The 22,213-nt window shown below is 35.4% G+C and overlaps 1 protein-coding gene across 1 annotated transcript; it reads right to left on the bottom strand.

Moving 5' to 3' along the window:
• Window positions 1–4,784: 4,784 nt before the first annotated feature.
• Window positions 4,785–21,942, bottom strand: AGR3 (anterior gradient 3, protein disulphide isomerase family member). The gene is made up of 7 exons (XM_082472821.1): window positions 17,401–21,942; window positions 13,226–13,289; window positions 7,203–7,255; window positions 6,594–6,670; window positions 6,283–6,346; window positions 5,753–5,836; window positions 4,785–4,999 (listed from the first exon to the last, which is right to left on the bottom strand). Exons 1-7 carry the CDS (start codon window positions 17,507–17,509, stop codon window positions 4,950–4,952), a joined length of 501 nt encoding a protein of 166 aa, XP_082328947.1. The 5' UTR covers window positions 17,510–21,942; the 3' UTR covers window positions 4,785–4,949.
• Between the last annotated feature and the right edge of the window lie 271 nt (window positions 21,943–22,213).

The following is a 22,213-nucleotide window of genomic DNA, read 5'->3' as shown; positions in this document are numbered from 1 at the left end:
TTGTGTTTCCCACTTAGAGAAGTTCCTTTAGCATTTGTTGTAGAGCTGGTTTGGTGATGCTGAATTCTCTTAGCTTTTGCTTGTCTGTAAAGCTTTTGATTTCTCCATCAAATCTAAATGAGATCCTTGACGGGTAGAGTAATCTTGGTTGTAAGTACTTCCCTTTCATCACTTTAAGTATATCCTGCCACTCCCTTCTGGCTTGTAGAGTTTCTGCTGAGAAATCAGCTGTTAACCTTATGGGAGTTCCCTTGTATGTTATTTGTCGTTTTTCCATTGCTGCTTTCAATAATTTTTCTTTGTCTTTAATTTTTGCCACTTTGATTACTATGTGTCTCGGCGTGTTTCTCCTTGGGTTTATCCTGTATGGGACTCTGTGCATTTCTTGGACTTGGGTGGCTATTTCCTTTCCCATGTTATGGAAGTTTTCGACTATAATCTCTTCAAATATTTTCTCTGGTCCTTTCTCTCTCTCTTCTCCTTCTGGGACCCCTATAATGCGAATGTTGTTGCGTTCAATGTTGTCCCAGAGGTCTCTTAGGCTGTCTTCATTTCTTTTCATTCTTTTTTCTTTAGTGTGTTCCGCAGCAGTGAATTCCACCATTCTGTCCTCCAGGTCACTTATCCGTTCTTCTGCCTCAGTTATTCTGCTATTGATTCCTTCTAGTGTAGTTTTCATTTCAGTTATTGTATTGGTCATCTCTGTTTGTTTGTTCTTTAATTCTTCTAGGTCTTTGTTAATCATTTCTTTCATCTTCTCAATTTTTGCCTCCATTCTTATTCCGAGGTCCTGGATCATCTTCACTATCATTATTCTGAATTCTTTTTCTGGAAGGTTGCCTATCTCCACTTCATTTAGTTGTTTTTCTGGGGTTTTTTCTTGTTCCTTCATCTGGTATATAGCCCTCTGCCTTTTCATCTTGTCTATCTTTCTGTAAATGTGGTTTTTGTTCCAGAGGCTGCAGGATTGTAGTTTTTCTTGCTACTGCTGTCTGCCCTCTGGTGGTTGAGGATATCTAAGAGGCTTGATGGGAGGCTCTGGTGGTGGGTAGAGCTGAATGTTGCTGTGGTGGTCAGAGCTCCATAAAACTTTAATCCACTTGACTGTTGATGGGTGGGGCTGGGTTCCGTCCCTGTTGGTTGTTTTGCCTGAGGCAACCCAGCACTGGAGCCTACCTGGGCTCTTTGGTGGGGCTAATGGCAGACTCTGGGAGGGATCACGCCCAGGAGTACTTCCCAGAACCTCCGCTGCCAGTGTCCTTGTCCCCACGGTGAAACAGAGCCAGCCCCCGCCTCTGCAGGAGACCCTCCAACACTAGCAGGTAGGTCTGGTTCAGTCTCCCCAAGGGTCACTGCTCCTTCCCCCGGGTCCTGATGCGCACACTATTCCGTGTGCACCGTCCAAGAGTGGGGTCTCTGTTTCTCCCAGTCCTGTCGAAGTCCTGCAATCAATTCCCACTAGGCTTCAAAGTCTGATTCTCTATGAATTCCTCCTCCCGTTGCTGGACCCCCAGGTTGGGAAGCCTGACGTGGGGCTCAGAACCTTCACTCCAGTGGGTGGACTTCTGTGGTATAAGTGTTCGCCAGTCTGTGAGTCACACCCCCAGCAGTTATGGGATTTGATTTTACTCTGATTGCGCCCCTCCTACCGTGTCACTGTGGCTTCTCCTCTGTCCTTGGACGTGGGGTATCCTCCTTGGTGAAGTCCAGTGTCTTCCTGTCGATGATTGTCCAGCAGCCAGTTGTAATTCTAGTGCTCTCACAAGAGGGAGTGAGAGCACGTCCTTCTACTCCGCCATCTTGGTTAATCTCCTATTTTTAGTTTTTTAAGGAACCTCTATACTCTTCTCCATAGTGGCTGTATCAATTTACATTCCCACCAGCAGTGCAAGAGTGTTCCCTTTTTTGCACACCCTCTCCAGCATTTATTGTTTGTAGATTTTTTGATGATGGCCACTCTGACCGGTGTGAGGTGATACCTCATTGTAGTTTTGATTTGTATTTCTCTAATGGTTAGTGATGTTGAGAATCCTTTTATGTGTTTGTTGGCAATCTGTATATCTTCTCTGGAGAAATGTCTATTTAGATCTTCTGCCCATTTTTGGATTGGGTTGTTTGTTTTTTTTGATATTGAGCTGCCTGAGCTGCCTGTATATTTTGGAGATTAATTCTTTGTCAGTTGCTTTGTTTGCGAATATTTTCTCCCATCCTGAGGGTTGTCTTTTGGTCTTGTTTTTGGTTTCCTTTGCTGTGCAAAAGCTTTTAAGTTTCATTAGGTCCCATTTGTTTATTTTTGTTTTTACTTCCATTTCTCTAGGAGGTGGGTCAGAAAGGATCTTGCTGTGATTGATGTCATAGAGTGTTCTGCCTATGTTTTCCTCTAAGAGTTTGATAGTGTCTGGCCTTACATTTAGGTCTTTAATCCATTTTGAGTTTATTTTTGTGTATGATGTTAGGCAGTGTTCTAATTTCATTCTTTTACATGTAGCTGTCCAGTTTTCTCAGGACCATTTATTGAAAAGGCTGTCCTTTCTCCATTGTATATTCTTGCCTCCCTTATACCATATGTGTGTGGGTTTATCTCTGGGCTTTCTATCCTGTTCCATTGATATATGTTTCTGCCAGTACCATATTGTCTTGATTACTGTAGCTTTGTAGTATAGTCTGAAGTCAGGGAACCTGATTCCTCCAGCTCCATGTTTCTTTCTCAACATTGCTTTGGCTATTCGGGGTCTTCTGTGTTTCCATACAAATTGTGAAATATTTTGTTCTAGTTCTGTGAAAGATGCTATTGGTAGTTTGATAGGGGTTGCATTGAATCTGTAGATTGCTTTGGGTAGTATAATCATTTTCACAATGTTGATTCTTCCAATCCAGGAATGTGGTATATCTCTCCATCTGTTTGTATCATCTTTAATTTCTTTCATCAGTGTCTTATAGCTTTCTGCATTGAATATGTAACTTTTTAAACTGTTTTATCTCTTTGAAATGCAATTGAAAGTTCCCTAAACTCCTCTGTGAAAACGCTTATACACACAGAATTGTGCATACTGTTTCAGGTAGGTGGTGTAAGTAATTTAATTCTTAATATTGGATGTGTTAGAGAAAGAATAAATACTTTTTTGGAGGTTACAAGGCTAAAAGTAATAAAAGTTAAGTTATATATAACATACGGGTTCTATGCCTAGTCCTGCATTTCAAAGCTAAGGGTAACGACAGAAGTGATGGAATCTAAGCCACTAATTTTATAAACTGAAGAAATTAGATAGAAATATCAACTAAGATATAGAATTTAATTGTTAAAGTAGAGTAGAGAAGGAAACTAAATTGGTTACAAGACTACACTGATTAATGTAACTTATTATCAAATTATGTATATATAAAATAGATGTATAGTAAATGTTAGTGTATGTATAATTATATGCATAATTGAATTATATATAATTTAAATACATATGATAAAAATATAAAGGCACATATATTTTCATGGTAAAGAATTATCAATTTATCATTTAGTAACATTTTTACACTAATTGAAGAGAAACAAGTGAATATTCTATTTTATTAGTTCTTAAAACAGCAACTAAATTGTCAACGGGTTCCTTCTTAGTTCACTGCAAATGACCATGGACATTTTCTGCCTCTGCACTATTTATGCAACAATGAAATCAGTTATATTAGTCTTCATACATTATATTATTAGAGTATACCAGTACACTTTGGTCTCTTAGAATGCATTAAAAAATTAACTCCAAACTTTGATCTAAAATTAAAAAATAGGATATTTAATATTCTTTTGCAGTGGGGGTACATGGATATCTGGTGTTGATGGTCTTGTAAACTGTTTCTATCCAAATAGATCAGTTGCGAAAAGTCTGCTTAAAATGAACTGAATAATGATCAGATAAAATCTGGAAGAAACCTTTCTTTCTCTGACTCATGAAACATTGGAATTAATCAGACATCAGTATCATAGATGTTGTTTATCTGTCTCATATAAAAGTGTACCTTTATATTTCAAAACTTCAGATTATTTAAATGTAATCAAATCCTATGGATTAGGAAAACTTTTCCCATCTCAAATATTCTCTCGTTTCTGAGAATTATTCCCAGCTGATTATGGGGTTTCCATTAGTAATTAGAATTACTCCAAATGATTAGGGAAATTTTGTTCATAAAAAATTAGGATTTTTGTGTGTGTGTTATTTAAAGGAATAGAAGACATGGATGTGATCCTCCAAAAGCTTCCTGTGAAGAATTGAGTTGGTGGTTGAATGTTTAATAATTTCAGAATGGATAGATTCCTCTTCTGCTAGTTAACTGGAGGAATTCTTTAATATTCTGGAGGCAGTTACATTCTTCTTAAAATGATTAAAAGTGTTAAATATCCACCCAGTAATTAAATTAAGCAAAACATATTTAAAGTTTTAAAATATATTTTAAATTTATTGTAATTACTTTTTAAGTGTCTGTTTTAAAGTAAAAAAAGAAATAAATGGTTAAGTCTAAAAGTTATGCTGCTAAAAGTTAAATAATAAATGGCTTGAGGTGCATCCATTTGGTTTGGCAACATGCAAATCATCTATGACCTAAACTTGCAGGTTCGATATAATAGAGGGATCAGAATTAAGATTAGATTACTTGGTGGAATGGATGATAGATGAGGAAATAGAAACAAGCAGTGTAGACACCTCTTATTTAGGTCTTCCTGTCTCCACTATAACTGTCAGCAAGCTTTCTTTGCTACCGATGCAGGCAGAAATCAAACCACAACATTGTCATGCTCCGGTTTTGATATTTATTGAAATATCATTTTACCTTCCTAAGAATATTCAAACACATTAAAAATCTAAACGGTAATGTTACAAAATTCATTTACCCACCCATTAGTATTAGTCAGTTAGCCAGAAATTTTTCTTCGTGACATTTGACCTCTTAGAGGTAGTACATTATAACTCGGATTGAATAAGTTTTAATGCTTTCTTCATGTTTTCTATCACTGTAATAAAAGTAAATATATATTTTCTATTAGTAAATGAGAGTATCAAATTTTTAAATTAACCCCTGAATCTAAAATTGGCCCATTAAAATGAACAGCTATAAAGATTTGGGGATTTATCTGCAGCCTTAAAGAATATTATGCTAAAAGTGTACATGTAAATTTAAGGATTAGACCATTCAGAGCTGGTTAATTAACTTAATGTTAAAAAATTTTATCAGAGGGATTTTGAGGGAGCATCTATTTTGTTAACTGATTATTTTGTAGCAGTATTGCTGGACATGACAGGCATAGCTATCTTATTAAACTTAGTTGATAGTGAATGTTGTAAAAATGAAAGTCCCAAGTCAGACTGTATCTCCTTGCTTATAGGCATTAAAGGAAGAGGAAAGATTTAATTATGATCACTTTGAGGAAATCACATATGATCTTTCATACCAGAAGAATGGACTGGCTTTCTTAAGGTTTAGTTTTCATGTGTACTCCATTCTTTTTGGTGGTGTTAACATTTCGTGATCACAAGAACTATTAGAGAACCCTGTTGAAAAAAGAGATTCTGAGGTGCCCCAGAAATTCTGATTTTGATGGGAGCTAAGAGTTTGCATTTTAACCACTATCACCACTACCAACCCCAGGGCCTGTGACGTGTGGGTAGCACTGTTTGTGGGGAAGCACCCATGTAGTGTATCATCGACCCTTCTAACAGTCAAGTGTTGCTCGTATCACTGTTGAAGATAATTTGTGAATACTTACATAGCGGTAAATCCTGAGGTTCATATGTATATAATCTGTTTGAGTATCTTCCAGTTATATCAGCTCTGACTGTTAAAGAAGGATCTGCCAAGAAAAAATAAGTCCCTTACATATTATTTAAAATGTTCTGAAAATCATTCTTGCCTCTTACTCTAAAACAAACGTTAAGCAATTTTATAAGCAAAATCAGTTTTCATACATGTGAATTCATTATGAGTTAATCTGAATTCTCATTTTAGTGTGTCACAGGTCTCTGTCAACATATAATAGTTTAGAGAAGGATACTGAAACTACATTGGGATATTGATTTCATAGCATCAGTTAATTTAAAAAATTAAAATTTAATATTTATAAGTTGCAAGTTACAGATGTAATGAGTTTGATTGTTGACCTAACAAGAACTGTTATTGACTGGGCTACTAATGACTAATGACTTAAAAGGAATAGTACTTGAAGTAGCATTTAAAAGTAAATAAAAGCAAGAAGGCTACTGATTTTCTAAATCTGACGGAAAGAGATTATACAATTACCCACAAACATGATTCTAGGCACATATTGTCCATCAGGTGATAAATTCTTATCAGTGGTTTCATGCTAGGAAAAAGATGAAAAAAAAGAGAATGTTATTGTATTGGATTGTTTTTAACAGTTGATTTAAAAATATTTTATGTAAACAAGCCTTTCAGTAAGTTGTATATTTTGGCCTCTTACAATTCTATATAACATTCTATATCCACTAATACTTTATAGCTCTTTTTGTCTTTAAAAAAAGACAAAAAAAAAGAGATTCAGCTTTTCCACTGAATTGAGATATTAAGAAAACATTGTCGAGGTCGTGTACCATGAGATTCAGCATGATGAAATTATTCTGAGCCATTTCTTGTATTTCTTTATTTTGGGCAAACACTTTTTTTAGTGCTGTGGGAGAAAACATAATTCAGTTAGTTTCAAGGATCAAGACGCCTTCAATATAATGTAGCAAAATTAAGCTAGTATTTTGCATTTCTTTGCATCTGTAACTTGGATGTAAATAGTTCATTGGCCCATTGCCACTTCGTCTCTCATTGGAAAGCAATGAGGGACAGAGTCTATCCAAGAAGACATCAAGAGAGAGTCACATTGATGAAATCACCAGTTTTATAATGTCATGTAATTCATTGACTCATTGGTTAAAACAGCATCTTCTTTCAGCCAGTTTTCCTACCTTTTTGGGGGGGCAGGGGAGGAAAAAGGATATAAAATTCTAAAGGACATATAATATAAATATATTCAGTAGATTACTAACAATCATTGTAGTCTTTAAGCACCTTAGTAAAATGGTGGTACTCTAGCAGTTGTCCTTTTTTTTTTTTGGAATAGAGTTTCCTGAGTGCCTTCTTAACAATTTGTAACCAGCTCAATTTCCTACTTCATATTGGAGATACAGTAAGATCTCAGGAGCAAAAATTACCTTGGCAGTATTGACAGTCCTCCAAGTGATGAATAACCATCAGTGGCTTGTTACTAAACAGAGAGAGTGTGGAATTGAGCCAAGTGGTTAATTTGAGTCAAAATGTACAGTGAAATTAGATTTAAGATTCTCATACTTTCTATGAGACATAAAGTAAACATCTCAGCCTGACAAATCACAGCGCTGTAGTCTGTAGTCCTGTTACTCATAACATGGCCTCAGCACTGAAGTATCAGCCTCACCAGAAATGTAGCTCATTAGAAATGTAAATTCTCAGGCTCCCTCTTGGGCCGACTCAGTCAGCATCTGTGGGGGTGAGGTCCAGGAATCCTTAGCTTAACAAGCTTACCAGGTCATTCTTATGTATACTGTAGTACAGTTAGAAAAATAAAAGTCAATTCTGTCTCCATAGATGAAAGGATATTATGAACAAGGTAGTATTCATTTCCAACGAGCATGTGGTATAAAATTTTGGAAGTGTCAAAGTTTTTACTTAGGTTTTTTGTTTGTTTTTAGTTTTTCAAAAAGTCTATTAATATTTGACCATTTTCACAACCTTTTATTCTTGTCACAACTTAAAATTACCAACAGCCTCAGGGAGAGTTCCCTTCCTATATATTTTTCAGTGTCATTTTGATTTTATCTCTCTGAAGAAAAGTTTTGATGGTAGCTCCTTGACTACCCTGGCGTTTAGAATACGAGAAAAATTAGAATGTTAACTACAGTGAAGGACAAAATAATTATGATTCGGGTATATAAGATGTTTTTTTAAATGTTTCTTTAATTTTGCGAGGATGCTAGGTACAAAAAGAGATAGACGAGTGTATACGTATCAAGCATAAATCTTTTTAAAAACAACAGACATAATCATATGAAATACTTGTTATTGAATAATCCTGTTTTTCAAACTTTAGTCTCAAAAGTGTTAAATAACACATTTTGAAGTGTAAATAATTTCATTTAATCCTCAAACTTAGAATATAAGTTAATTTTAGGTAAGAATAAATCCTACAACTTATCTCTTAAAATTTATAACATAGAAAGCCAACATTTGCCAACAACTTCCCATTTACTGGTGAAAGAGCAGATTAGATATCCAATGAATGAAATATTATTACCTCTTTTTAATTAGTAGAAAACTGAGCCTAAGAATATTCATTGACATTTCTTCAGAGACACATACAGAACTTAGACCTCCTAAGCACCAAGTAGTAATTATTCTACTAGATAACTTTTTCTCTGATTGCACTTAGGTAGATAGAGGTGTCCTGTGATGCAGAACAATTCAGGGGCATGAGTCATTCTGATTTCTTGAACTGCTACCCTTTCTTCCCAGCATAACAGCTGGAAATAAGGATAGCTCTGTGTAAGGAAAGACATTGATGTAACTCTTGGAAAACTAATTTCTCCATCAGATTTCTGGCCAACCGGAGTCCACGGAAAAATGTATCAAGACCACAGAATACTCAGTCTTAATAGTTCAGCTTTGAATGGGTTGTTCAGACAGTCAAACCAAGACAGTAATCCGTTTTAGGAAAAGCTTCTGTTTCTGGCAGACACTGAAGTAGGAACACCTGAACAAGGGCTCAGAAACTTTTAAAGCAAAGAGGCAGATGGTAAGTATTTGAGGTTTTGCAGCCCATGTGGTCTCGTTCACAACCGCTCGCCTCTGCTGTTATTGCACGAAAGCAGCCATGGACAATATGCAACAAGGTGAGAGTGGCCGTTACAGTAAAACTTAATTTATAACACTGGAATTTGAATTTCAAGTAACTTCCATGTGTCACAAGATATTATTCTTCTTTTGATTAAAAACATTGTTTTAATATAAAAATCATCCTTCGCTCACACACCAAATTATCAATAAAACAGGTGGTCCCTAGTCTTATGGTTACCAGGGGCGAAGGGTGGGGGGAGGGATAGACTGGGAGTTTGGGATTGACATGTACACACTACTATAGATAACCAACAAGAACCTGCTGTATAGCACAGGAAACTCAGCTCAATATTCTGTAATAACCTAAATAGGAAAAGAATTTTAAAAAGAATAAAAAAATAAAGCATTTTAAATTGGGAAAAAAAAATCTTATGAACTAGCACATCAGATTATGAGAAACTCGAGTGAGAGAAAGAGTAAAAATTTGGGGGAGCTGTACTTCTGAGATGCTCTAAAACCAGAGCCTTCCAAGCCTAGCTGTTTATCAGCATCATTCGGTGAATTATCTTTTAAAATTCGACATGTTTTTCATTGAAAATAAGTTACAAATTCAGATGGTTTAAAATTCAAAAGTTAAAAGAGTAAAAATTCTTTCTCCCATCCTGCCTTCAAGAAGGAAGCAGTGTTACCATTTTCTAAGTCTGCTTCCAGAGTTTTTCAGGTCATATAACAAAATACACATGTGCATATGCATATGCTTGTGTATATACTTATGTAAATGTATATGATTATGAATTGTGTATGTTCATATGCATGTCCATATGTGTATGTGTGTATATATATATATATATATATATATCCTTTCTTTTTTAAAAATACGAATACTAGCACGCTATACACATGTATTTGCATTTGGCTCTTTTAGCATAATGGTATATCTTGGATATTATTCCCTTGTGCTTTTGTATAATATTCCATTATATGGGTCCTCTTTATTAGTCTTCTCAAAATAGATATTTAAATTCTTTTCAATCTTTTATGTTTAGATTGTTTTCAGACATTTAAAAAGATGCTTTGGTGGACATGATGTTACTTACATGTAATTTTGCACGTGGGTGGGTATATTTATAAATAAATTCCAGAAGTGGAGTTTCTGGGTCAGAGTATGTGCATTTATAATTCTGATGCACTGTGTATACTTTCCTTAGAAGCTGTAGCAATTTATATTCTCTCTGATAATGTGAGAGGTTAAGTATTTAGTCTCACGAAAACTGGTTATTGAGCTTTTAATTCTTTTATCCAGTAGGTGAAAGAGGGAAGTTAATGTGGTTTTACTTTCTTATAAAAAATAGTCACCATATGATCCAGCAATTCTACTTCTGGGTATATACCCAAAGAAAATGAAATCACTATTTCACTATCTCAAAGGGATATCTGCATCCCCATGTTCATTGCAGCATTATTTACAATAGCCAGGACATGGAAGCAACCTAAGTGACTCTCAGTACATTTGTGACAACGTGAATGAACCTTGAGCATATTATGTTAAGTAAAATAAGTCAGAGACAAATACTATATGATCTCATTTATATGTAGAATCTGGAATTTTAAAAAGAGTAAAAACCAAACTCATAAAAACAGAGAGTAGATTGGTGGTTTCCCGGGGTGGGGATTGGGAGGTGGGGAAACTGGGTGAAGGTGCTCAAAGGGTACACACTTCCAGTTATGAGATGAGTAAGTCCTGGGAATCTAGTGATGACCAGAGTTAACAATACTGTATGGTATACTTGGAAGCTGATAAGAAAGTACATCTTAAAAGTTCTCACCACACACACACACACACACACACACACACACACACACACATGTTAACTATGTGAGGTGATAATTAACCTTATTGTGGTCATCATTTTGCAGTATATACATACATCAAATCATCACATTCTACACCTTAAATTTGCACAATGTTATATGTAAATTATATCTCAATAAAGCTATAAAAAAATAATCTTACTCATATGTTTAGGTTACTAATTTTTTTATTCTCTGAACTATCTTTCCTGTCTTATGTTCATTTTTTCAAGGTCATTGACTTGACCTTTTTCTTACTAATTTATATGAGTACTTTGTATATTAGAGAAATTCACTCTTGTAATATGTGCTATAGTTTTCTGTTTGTTTTGTATTTTTTGCCTTTTTCGTTTGCTTATGATAAATTTCTGGTTGTGCAGAAATCTGCATAATCAAAAATATTAGTTATTTATTTTAGGATTTTTCTTTCTTCTTTTTTTTTCCTTTGGCCATACTCAACTCTAAAGGAGGACTAGGGTGAGACAAGAGTAGCATCCAGGGCACAAAAATTAAGTGCTTTGTTTTTGCATCCTAGACATCCCTCATGCCTCACCCTAATTGTACCCTACTCCAAGAATTTAAAGAAATAACAGTTTTGTGATAGTGTCTTCTAGTACCTTAATGGTTTCATCCTTATAATTAATCTTTATAATTTATTTTGATATAAAATGTGAGGTATAGATCCAAATTTTTAAATTTTTCACAAATGGCTATCAAATTCTAACAATTATTTTACATACTCTATCTCTCCTACTCCTGATTCAAAATGCCACTTAATCATGTAAACAGTTTCTGTAGTATCCAGTTTTCTGTTCTCTCCATTCTATTCAATTCATTTATCGGTAACATACTGTGTTATTAAAATGTTTCATATTGATTAAGGGCTAGTTCCCACTGATTTCTTTTCAGAATGTTCCTATTTAAGTCTGTCTATGTTTCCATTTCACTTTTAAAATCACTTAAAAACTTGTACTGATATATTGTGATTGTCTTAACAAATTTTTTAACTATAGAGAGAATTGACATTTTTACGATGTTGAATTTTCCTATCCAAGAACATGATATCCCTTCACATCGGTTTGTAATTTTTTTCCTCACTAGTACATTTAGTTCATACAGATTTTGTACATTTTCTGTCAAGTTTATCCTGGGATATTTCATCTTTTTTTATTGCTATTTTATATAAGGTATTTTATAAGTGTCTTTAACTATTTTAATTATATATATATATAAATGCTGTCGATTTCTAGGTATTAATGTAGTCTCATCTAATTTAACTGAATCTTCATACTTCTGAATATTTTGGGCTGATTCTCAAGTTTTTCACAAACACAGTCATCAGCTGCAAATAAAGATTCTTTCACTCTCTCCTTTCTAAGTTTTTTTCATCTAATTGCATTGGTTAGTATCTCCAGAACAATTTAGTAATTTTGGTGATTAAAGAATCCATCAGTGGAATACTTTGTTTTTCCTCAGTAAGCATGATGTTGACTTTTTTTGCTGGGATGGATAAGTTTTTTAACTTCAAATATGGATTTGGCATTGTATTAAATGCTTTTTTAGCATTTGTGGAGATAGGAGATACTTGTATGATTTGTGTCCTTATAAATATTAAATTATTTTAATTAATAGATTTCTTAATCTTGAATCTTTTGGCTTTCCCAGACTGAATCTCACTTTATCAGGGTATATTCTTTAAGTGTTCTGCTGTCTTCTCTTTGCTAATATGTTGTTTGTTTTTTACATTTCTATTTGGAAATAAGATTATTCTGTAGACTTCTATTTTTTTTTTTTTTTTGGTACTATTTGTCCAGTGTTGAGAGTGTTTTACCCAATTCTTATTTGGAATCTTTTCTTTTTCTTCAAAGAGTTGAATTGAACATTCTTTAGATATTTGATAAATTCTTGGGGTGCTTTTAAAAGTACAAGTTTCTCAGCTCCATCCCCAAAGATTTAGTAGATCTTTAGTAAATCACGTCACTCTTGGTCACTGAGCGCCTGGCACATAGAAGTGGATACTCAGTAAGTAGTTGACCCTGAATATGGATTTTTAAAAAGGCTCTCTGAGTTGTTCTGATGATCAGACAGCCTTGAGAAGTGCTGCTATAAGTCAGGTTCCTGTTTAAGCTTGTATAATGCCCAGTGAGTGATGCTGTTTTGATTATACAATTTATATTCAAAAGTTTGCTTGGTGGATGTTAACTAGACTTATTGTGGTAATCATTTTGCATATATACAAATATCCAATCATGAAGTTGTATACCTGAAACTAATATAATGTTAAGTCAATTATTCCTCAGATAAAAAAGCTTGCTTGGATAATTAAGAAATTAATATAAAAGTGTTTAGAGCTGTTGTTTATAAAAAAATTCTAATAGCAACTCTTAGTCCAAACAGCATACAGTAACAGAGCAAATTCTTATTGTATTCTCTGAAAAGCTAACATGCTAGTTTTTGGCTCTCCTATGAGGAGGTATCTGTATCATCTGTCAAAGTTAACTGAGAGGTGTTTTACCTTTTTTGAATGTGAAAGAGACCTTCCTCATAAGTCTGCATCCAAGTGATGTCATCTCCCCATCCTAAACAGAAGAGAGAAATCAATGTGTTAACTCAGGACTACCAAAGAGTTCTGAATTGGGGGTGTGATAAACAGATATTACAGATATTACAGATATTTAATATTACAGATATTACAGATATTTAAGCTACCAAGCAGTTGTGTGACATAAGGTATGGAGGACACATAATTATAACTAGATACAAAGAGGTTGTGTCCTTTCAGGTGATATTACTGAGGTTTTGTGACTATGTTTTAAATCTTAAGGCCCATGGCCTTGAATCCAGTAAGTGTTCAGTAGATGCTATTATGATTAGTGGTGATTGAAAGGACATCTCTGGACCATGCAAGAGCTCTCGCTTTCAGAATGTACAGGAGGAAATAACAGTTAATCTTTGCATACTTTGTAAATCTATCGGGAATACTTTGGGCTATACTGAACAGTGTCCTTGAACCTTGAGTGCCAAGAGATGCTGACTCCTTCAAAGTCAGAACATATCATTGAAAAAAAAGGAATTTCAAATTTTGCTTTGAGTTTTAACAGGGAAAAAAATTCTGGCATGGGAATTTCATGGTTGAGAGACTCAATAAAACCCTTGTTTTGGAAGCCTCCAAAAGAGTGGAGGAGAGGGAAACAGAACGCAACGAGAAGGGAAAGAACCCACTAGCTTTTTTTTTTTTAAAGAATCAATTTTATTTATTATTTATTTTCGTTGCATCAGGTCTTCGTTGCTGCACATGGGTTTTCTGTAGTTGTGGCGAGCGGGGGCTACTCTTTGTTGTGGTGCCCAGGGTTCTTCTTACGGTGGCCTCTCCTGTTGCGGAGCACAGGCTCCAGGCGTGCGGGCTTCAGTAGTTGTGGCACACGGGCTCAGTAGTTGTGGCACACAGGCTCAGTAGTTGTGGCTCACGGGCTCAGTAGTTGTGGCTCACGGGCTCAGTAGTTGTGGCACATGGGCTTAGTTGCTCCGCGGCATGTGGGATCCTCCCAGACCAGGGATCGAACCCATGTCTCCTGCATTGGCAGGCGGATTCTTAACCACTGCGCCACTAAGGTAGTCCCCCCACTAGCCTTTAAAGAAATGATGTGAGTAGTTGGGAATGTGTATTAGAGATTGAAGAATAAGACCATTGAGGAGAAGTATGCACAAAACATCCAGAAATATTTCAAAGTATTTTCAGGAAATGTCTCAGTCTATGGATGAAAAAGGTTGAATTAATTTGAAAATAGAAATAGGTGCAGGCTATTTTGGACCCAGATTTTTTCATAAGTTTCATATGTTGTCAGACTGGAGTTCCTGGTTTTGATACCATGGCTTAAAGATGTCCAGGACTTACGAAGCAGAATTATGAAGCAGGATAAATATGATCCCATGAATTTTGCCTGTTGGGTTTTGGTTTGTTTGTTTTTTAATAACAACTTTATTCAAATATAATTCATATGCCAATACAGTTCATCCGTTGAAAGTATATACATTTTTTGTATATTTACATAGTGTGCAACCATCACCACAGTCAATTTTAGAAGATTTTCATCACTTCAGAAAGAAACCCTGTACCCTTTAGTTATCACGATGCACTTCTTTCATCTCCTACAACCCTAAGAAATGGCTAATCTACTTTGTCTCTATAGATTATCTTATTCCAGACATTTCATATAAGTGGAATCATATAAGATGCGATGTATCTTATGACTGGATGCTTTCACTTAATACAATGTTTTTAAGGTTCATCCATGTTGTGGCATGTATTAGAACTTCATTCTTGGGCCAAATATTATTCCATTTTATGGATATACCACATTTTGTTTATCCATTCATCAGCTGATGGACATTTAGGTTGTTTCTACTTTTTGGATTTTATGAATAATGCTGCTATGAACATTTGAGTGCAAACTTCAGTGTGAACATATGTTTTCATTTTTCTTGGGTATAATCCTTAGAAGTGGAATTGCTGGATCAAATGGTAACCAGAACTGTAACTTTCTGACAGTTTTTCCAAGTGATTGCATTATTTTACACTCTTACCAGAAGTGTTGTTGGTTTGTTTTTGCCTGACTTTAGAATCCTAACATTGGAAGACATCTTATGTTAGCTTCGTACCCCAACCTTAGCAGGAATACGTCCTATCTGTAATAACCCTGAAGGACTTTCTTTACAACTTTGCTCAAACACGTGTAGTAAGTTTATGCCACGTTTTGCATTAGATAAAAGTTATTTTGGAAACAGCCAGTGAGACTAGGTTCCTACTTAATTTCCCTATTCTGTTGCAAATATCATTCAGTGCCAGAATGTCAGCCGTGGGAAGAATTACTGTTCTCTGCTCCTGTTTAACTTAGTTCCACAAATATTGAAGGAACATCTGCTGTATGCCTTGCTCCACTTAGCACTGGGTGTACGAAGGTAAGACAATACAGTCTTATTGTTCTCTGTTCATTATCATAATTCCTAATTCATAATCCATTACTGGCTATGCTTACTTATCTTCTGAGATTTTATTCATTCTCCAGCATGTATTTATTGAGTACTTACTGTATGCCAGGCACTGGACCAGGTGCTGGGTGCAGAGCAGTTTTGGTTTAAAAGGAAGTTAAGATTTGGGGTTCACTTTTTTATTGAACCATTTCTTACCTTTTGCCAATTAATACTCCCTTTTCTCCCTAACACTGTCTCTGTTTACCTGGTGCTGCTCCGCACTCTAAGAGACTCCATATGCTACTTGGTACACTGTAGTCAAATTTCCCCTTCACCCCTACCTTAAATCCTCATTCTCAGTTGTTTCCTATGTGCCAGTAGAAGATAAAGGCTTAACCAAATGCAAACCAATTCTGAATAATGGAGTTCCCAGCTGCTATCAGTCATCTCCCCTACTGAAATGGTTTAACTGAAATAAGACTCATCACGTTGTTTAAAATTTATTGTACGTATTGAGTATATGTTTCATAAAATTCACCAAATAGTTTTCATGGACATTTGGAAGTGAATACACAGAACGTCGGTACCTTAATTATAGTTACAGCATGCTGCTTAACTCAGCCCTCGAGGGTCTTTAAGGGCAGTGAGTTTGATCTCTGGCACTTTAAGGCTACTGAGTTCATTGTTTTATAACTGTTGTGGGTATATATGGGGGTGCATGATAAATTACACTTAGGAAAATATTTCCCACTTTTATTTATTTTGCAAAAACTTACTGATTTTTTTAGACTTACAGTTTCTGTGATTTTAAAATGAAGTAGAATTACTTATCTTGGCTGAACACTGACGGGCAATTGGCTGGCACCCAATACATCTGTTAAGGAATGAATTAACTTGGAAAGAAAGTCAATATTTTAAAATTTGAAATTATGCTATAGCTGATCTGCATTTGTTTGCTCCGGTCACATTACCATTCCAAGTACCAGTCAAGTGTTTTTTGGTTTGTGTTACTAATTTAGAATTAGCTATTTGGAGACAAATGATTTTCTTTCCATTTCTGGTAGCTGGAAATGTAGGAATCAATTCTGAGAATTTTCTTTATGAATTATTTCTTTGCAGATGAAGATATAATTGTTTCTCAGGCCAAAGTAAAACAGTTGGTACAAAATAGAAATGTTTTCAATGTAACCAATGACAAATCTAGATTATGTCCTCTAAAAATACTGCAGCTGTTTTCTGGAGTCAGCATAGCAAACACTTGGTTAACCAAAATTCTTGGAGGGTGGAGATAAAGTATAATTTTCTGGGGACCCCGGTGTAAAATCATTCCAAATTATTTTCTTGCCTGAATAAAGAGAGGACAGGGCACTGGAACAGATTTTGAGGGAATCCTGATTGCATTTAGGATATCAGTATAACATGTCAGTCAATAGCATTTTGCAGGACTCTGGTTACCAGAGTTATGGGCAATGAAACCAGTTCTCCACTATTTCTATAGAAGATGCAGCAAATTGTTGTTTTTCATTTCATTTGGCTCACTCTTTAAAATTAACTGATCCTCTCTGTTGCTGTTTTTTTTTTTCTCCTATTTTAAAGTGATACACAACAAAAAATTTCAGTTAATTGAGTTGGCTTTATAACTAGACTACGGGCAAGAGATGATGAATTTTAAAACAATCCAAATGACTGAGTACAGAAAATAAAATGAGATTCCAGTACCTCTTGAGAGTGTCTGAGGAGGTCTTTTCCCCTTTTTGATTGCGATGGCAAGGTTAGAAGAAACCGTGATGAGTAAGAGACAGAGGACCAAAGCTGAGTGTAACATCATATCTTCTCAAGAATCCTTCAGAAGCAGCTAGATGATAAAAAATAATTTTCAGAATCTGGTAGGTTACCTCAGGCTGTCATTAAGACATTTGTTAAGAGACCAAACCTATGCTGACAGATTGCTCTGCTTGTGTGAATTGACATGGTACAACCACCTAGAACTTTCACATTTTTTTTTTAAATTATTGTAAAAATACAGTCAACTCAGTAGATGTCCACTTGATGAAAAGCCACATTCCTGGCATCCTGGGAGCAGTACAATGAAGTTGAAAGAGAACTGGACCAGGGCACCCAAAACCTACTTCTGATGGTATTCTAGTGCTCATGGAACTGCATTAAAACTCAAATAAGATGATATTGATTAAAGGCCTTACAACTGCTAAGTGCAATGGAAAGGTGATGTTTCTCATGCATAAATATTCTTTGCCCTTTGGTTCTTCTTGATCTAATAGATTAAAATGACATTTTAACTCTGCCAAGACAGTAAGATTAGGCATGAGCAAATACTGCTTAAATTCGAACTGAGAGGAAAAACAGAATATGGAGGTTCTTGTTCTTCAGTTCCTCTACAGTTGCTTATCTTTTTTATCCTTCCATCATTTACTCAGCCTTTTGCCCTTAAATTTACAACCCTGCCCTATTTAAAATTCATTCCTCTCATTTTAGTATCTTTATCTAGCCAGCAGTACATCCCTTCTGTCCTCTCCTGGATTGAAAATGGTTAGTTTGGTCTTATTTAAATTATCTTCTTTCCTAATCTACAAGGGACCCACTTTTAAATTATTTTGTATTGAGAAACCCTGTTAAACAATAACCATGGTGCTGATAAGGATCTCAGTTTAAGTTCCTATAACTTATTAATACTGTGAAACATTTCAGCATGCCATCTTTTACCTTATGGGCATCATCTTGTACCATAAAGACTGAAACAAAGAAAGGGTGGATTTCAGTAGGGGTTAAAGACAGCTGACTCTGGAACACAAAGTCCAACGTGGGGAGGGCAGACTCTGTCAGAGTGAAAGTTGCAGTGGAAAAATTGAAGCAACCATCTAGGGTAGGGTCTTAACTTGGGTCCAGTGAGCTTCTAGAAGGTCTATGATTGAGCTACTGGAGTCTCAAAAATCCCTGAATTGTATGTAAAATTTTATGTGCCTTTGTTCTCTTTTCTGGGGAAGAGAGCCCCTAATTGCCTTAAGATTCTCCGAGGGATCTCTAGAAGTAAAGAGTTAAGAAAAAGTTAATCTGGAGGAAGCATTAGGAAAAGTTCTTTATGAGAGAGACAGAGATTAGTGGGTAGAATCTATATCAAAAGAGAGAAATTATAACTTCACCATCTTCTTATTTTAAAGCTGCCAAATTTAGAATGAATAGGAACTGAATTTTTTTTCAAATTTCAAGTTGCTATGTATTATTGTCAGATTGTTCTACTTAAAAATCAAAATATTTGTTTTCTGTTTGACATTGATAAATTGTAAAATAGATAGTAAATATATTCTATGACAAAACCAATCAATTTATATATTATTATCATTGGATGAACAGTAATTTCCCTGGTAAACCGAACATGAGTTACTTATGATCCTCTAGTATCAGATGCGTGGGTAAAGCTACTTGGGGGACACAGATGAATACGACATGGTCATGGCCCTGGAGCAGCTCACATTGCCCTTCGAAGGCAAATAACCACACGTCTACAATTAGGTGTTACAAACACGGGGAGTTACCATTTTCTGACACAGTATTTCACTTTTCAAAAGTAATTTAACGTAAGTCATTTACTTAAATATTACATAAAAATTCTCTATAAAAGAAAACTGGGAGTGAGATTTTATATTCTTTTTTAATATTCTTTTCCATTATGGTTTATCACAGCATATTGAATATAGTTCCCTGTGCTATATAGTAAGATCTTGTTGCTTATCCATTCTATATATACTAGTTTGCATCCGCTAACCCCAAACTCCCACTCCATTCCTTTGTGCTCTTTCCTGGGGAAGAGGGCCTCTAAAGAATATTAAAAAAAATGTATATATATATGTATAACTGCATCACTTTGCTGTATGCTGAAATTAACACAGCATTGTAAATCAACTATACTTCAATAAAAAAATAACAGGGAGGAACAAATGTTACTTGCAGCATAATTTTTAAAGGGTCACTTTTGGTGAATGTTAGTTTATTATAATATCATTAATACACATAAAGAACAAAAGTATGAAGCCAACAAAGGAAATCTAGTCCATCAAAAGAAGAAAAATATCATTTCATTGAACTTGCCCTCTGCTTTACTGAAGACCTCACTTTTGTACAGCGATAATTTGATCCTTTAAATATAACTGAGCTTGACCACTGATTAAATAATCTGGAAATTTTGCTTGCTTACCTGAACTTGTCAGTGCTCTTGCTGGAAGTGTATTCTGGATATTTCTGGTTAAAAATGGGTGTGGATTTATAGACACACACAGGCACACACACACCTGATCTACAGCCCCACCTGCATTGAAACAAGACTACAGTCCACCTGCACACTTAAAAAACAGCCTTGTCTGAAAAATCCATGCTTCTTTCCAGCTCTCATGCTCTCACACTACAAAAAAAAAGTGTCCTTTTTCCTTCTCTAAATTAAGGTTGAGTGTCCTCATAGAACGAGGCCAAATACCACCTTTGTGCTTTTTTCTCGTCTACCTTTTGCTTCCCAAGGTAATTTAATGTTTGGCTGGAGTTCAACACCCAGAGGAAAAAAAAAAGAAATGGTGGCGAGAGTGGGGAAGGAACGGGCATGAATGTAGGAACTGTGTGTGCACCATTGTTCTTGATGAAAGGTCAGTGAGGCTTGCAGATTAGTTGTAAAACCAATAGAAATTCCTCAGGTTTACTCTCTTTACAGGAGTATAATTAACGGCTAAAGAGAGCAGGTCCCCCCACCTTTTTCTTTTTTTCTGAGAAAGAGAAAGAGGAAAAGAGAGAAATAAATAAAAATACTGTTTTAAAATTTAACATTTTTATAATTTGATGACTCTTTATAGTCTCTCTGTAAAACCCCTTACCTTACCATGCCAAAAAATAGGAAAACAGGCCATTAGAGATTATATTTATCTAATAGTTAGATTTTTAAAATTGTATAATTAATCCATGATTATGGTAAAACATTTTTAAAGTGTGGAATTGTGTCAAAATAAAAAGTAAAATTCTCTTCCCCTTCACCAGCATCACCTTTCTCTGATCACTCCATCCCCAAAGACACACACACACAGACACACACACACACACACCCACCCAAGTTCTATTTCCTGGACTTAATTACTGTTAAAGTGATCTAGGGCAGGGTCATCAAATCTGGCCCACCTGTTTTCGTACAGACCAAGAGCTACTAATGATTTTTACATTTTAAAATGGCTGGGTGAAAAATAAAAAGAGTCATACTCTGTGACATCTGAAAACTGTGTGAAATTAAAACGTCAGTGTCTGTAAATAGAAATTACTGGATGCAGTGCAACCATGTCCATTTCCTTATTATTGTCTATGGTTCTTTTTGCATTCTAAGTGGAGTACTGAGTCAAGGACTGTATGGCCTGTGAAGTCTAAAATATTTACTCTCAGGTCTTTTGTAGAAAAAGTCGGCTGATCTTTAATTTAGGTGCTTGTTCAACAAATTTTTCCCTTCCTTCCTCCCTCCTTCCCTCTCTTTCTCTTTTTTTTGCTTAATTACTCACTATAGTAATAAATGTACTGCTAAAGAATGGAGGTGGTGGCTATCTTCTGACATTAAAGAGAGTATGCTTTGCTTCTAGTATTTTAACTTTGGATATAGAGTTGGTTTGATTTACCGTAAGAAGGTAGCCATTGTTCCTATACTACGTCTCTTGAAAGCAGGAATGTTGGATTTTGTTCTATGAAGATGGATAAATGTATATAGGGTAGTAAATTGATATAGTAAATGTATTCATTTCATATAGTAAATTTATAGTTTTCCTATTGAACCTTCCATGTGATCCCAAGAGAAACCCCATGTAGCCAGGTTGTATTATTCTTTTGCTGTACTACTGATTCATGTATTCATTTAATTGTGCTTTCTTCCTTCTGTAGAATTCTCAAAGGGAACCTTCCTTGGAACATGCTATTGAAATAGAATCCTTCCTGCTGAAGGTTAAGGAACTTGATCAACAATTATAATTTTATATCCAGCACTTACAAAGCAAAGAAACAGCTAGGCAGTCATCCCTAAGTTTTCCTCTTAAAGAGAGTGGCACAGCTTTCACTTTCTTCTTGACTGGTAGTGGTTTATAGAAAAATCTTTTCCTTTTTTTTTTTTTTTTACCATCTATATTGGAGTATAATTGCTTTACAATGGTGTGTTACTTTCCGCTGTATAACAAAGTGAGTCAGCTATACATAAACATATATCCCCATAGCTCCTACCTCTTGCGTCTCCCTCCCACCCCCCCATCCCACCCCTCTAGGTGGTCACAAAGCACCAAGCTGATCTCCCTGTGCTATGCGGCTGCTTCCCACTAGCTGTTTTACATTTGGTAGTGTATATATGTCCATGCCACTCTCTCACTTCATCCCAGCTTACCCTTCCCCCTCCCCGTGTCCTCAAGTCCATTCTCTACGTCTGCGTCTTTATTCCTGTCCTGCCCCTAGGTTCTTCATGACCAATTTTTTTTTTTTAGATTCCATATGTATGTGTTAGCATATGGTATTT

This window comes from Balaenoptera physalus, assembly GCF_965194825.1.
Source record: "Balaenoptera physalus genome assembly, chromosome: 8".
In the NCBI taxonomy this organism is placed as follows: domain Eukaryota; kingdom Metazoa; phylum Chordata; class Mammalia; order Artiodactyla; family Balaenopteridae; genus Balaenoptera; species Balaenoptera physalus.
This window is presented reverse-complemented; position numbering and strand designations above follow the sequence as displayed.

Excerpts from the sequence above, each read along its gene's own strand:
- AGR3 (XM_082472821.1), bottom strand. The coding sequence starts at position 17,509 with ATGATGTTACACTCAGCTTTGGTCCTCTGTCTCTTACTCATCACGGTT. Across the intron at positions 7,256-13,225 it reads CTCTTTCACATTCAAAAAAG|TAACAAGCCACTGATGGTTA; the intron begins GTAAAACACCTC and ends CTCTCTGTTTAG. Across the intron at positions 6,347-6,593 it reads TCATCATGCTGAATCTCATG|CATGAAACCACTGATAAGAA; the intron begins GTACACGACCTC and ends TCTTTTTCCTAG.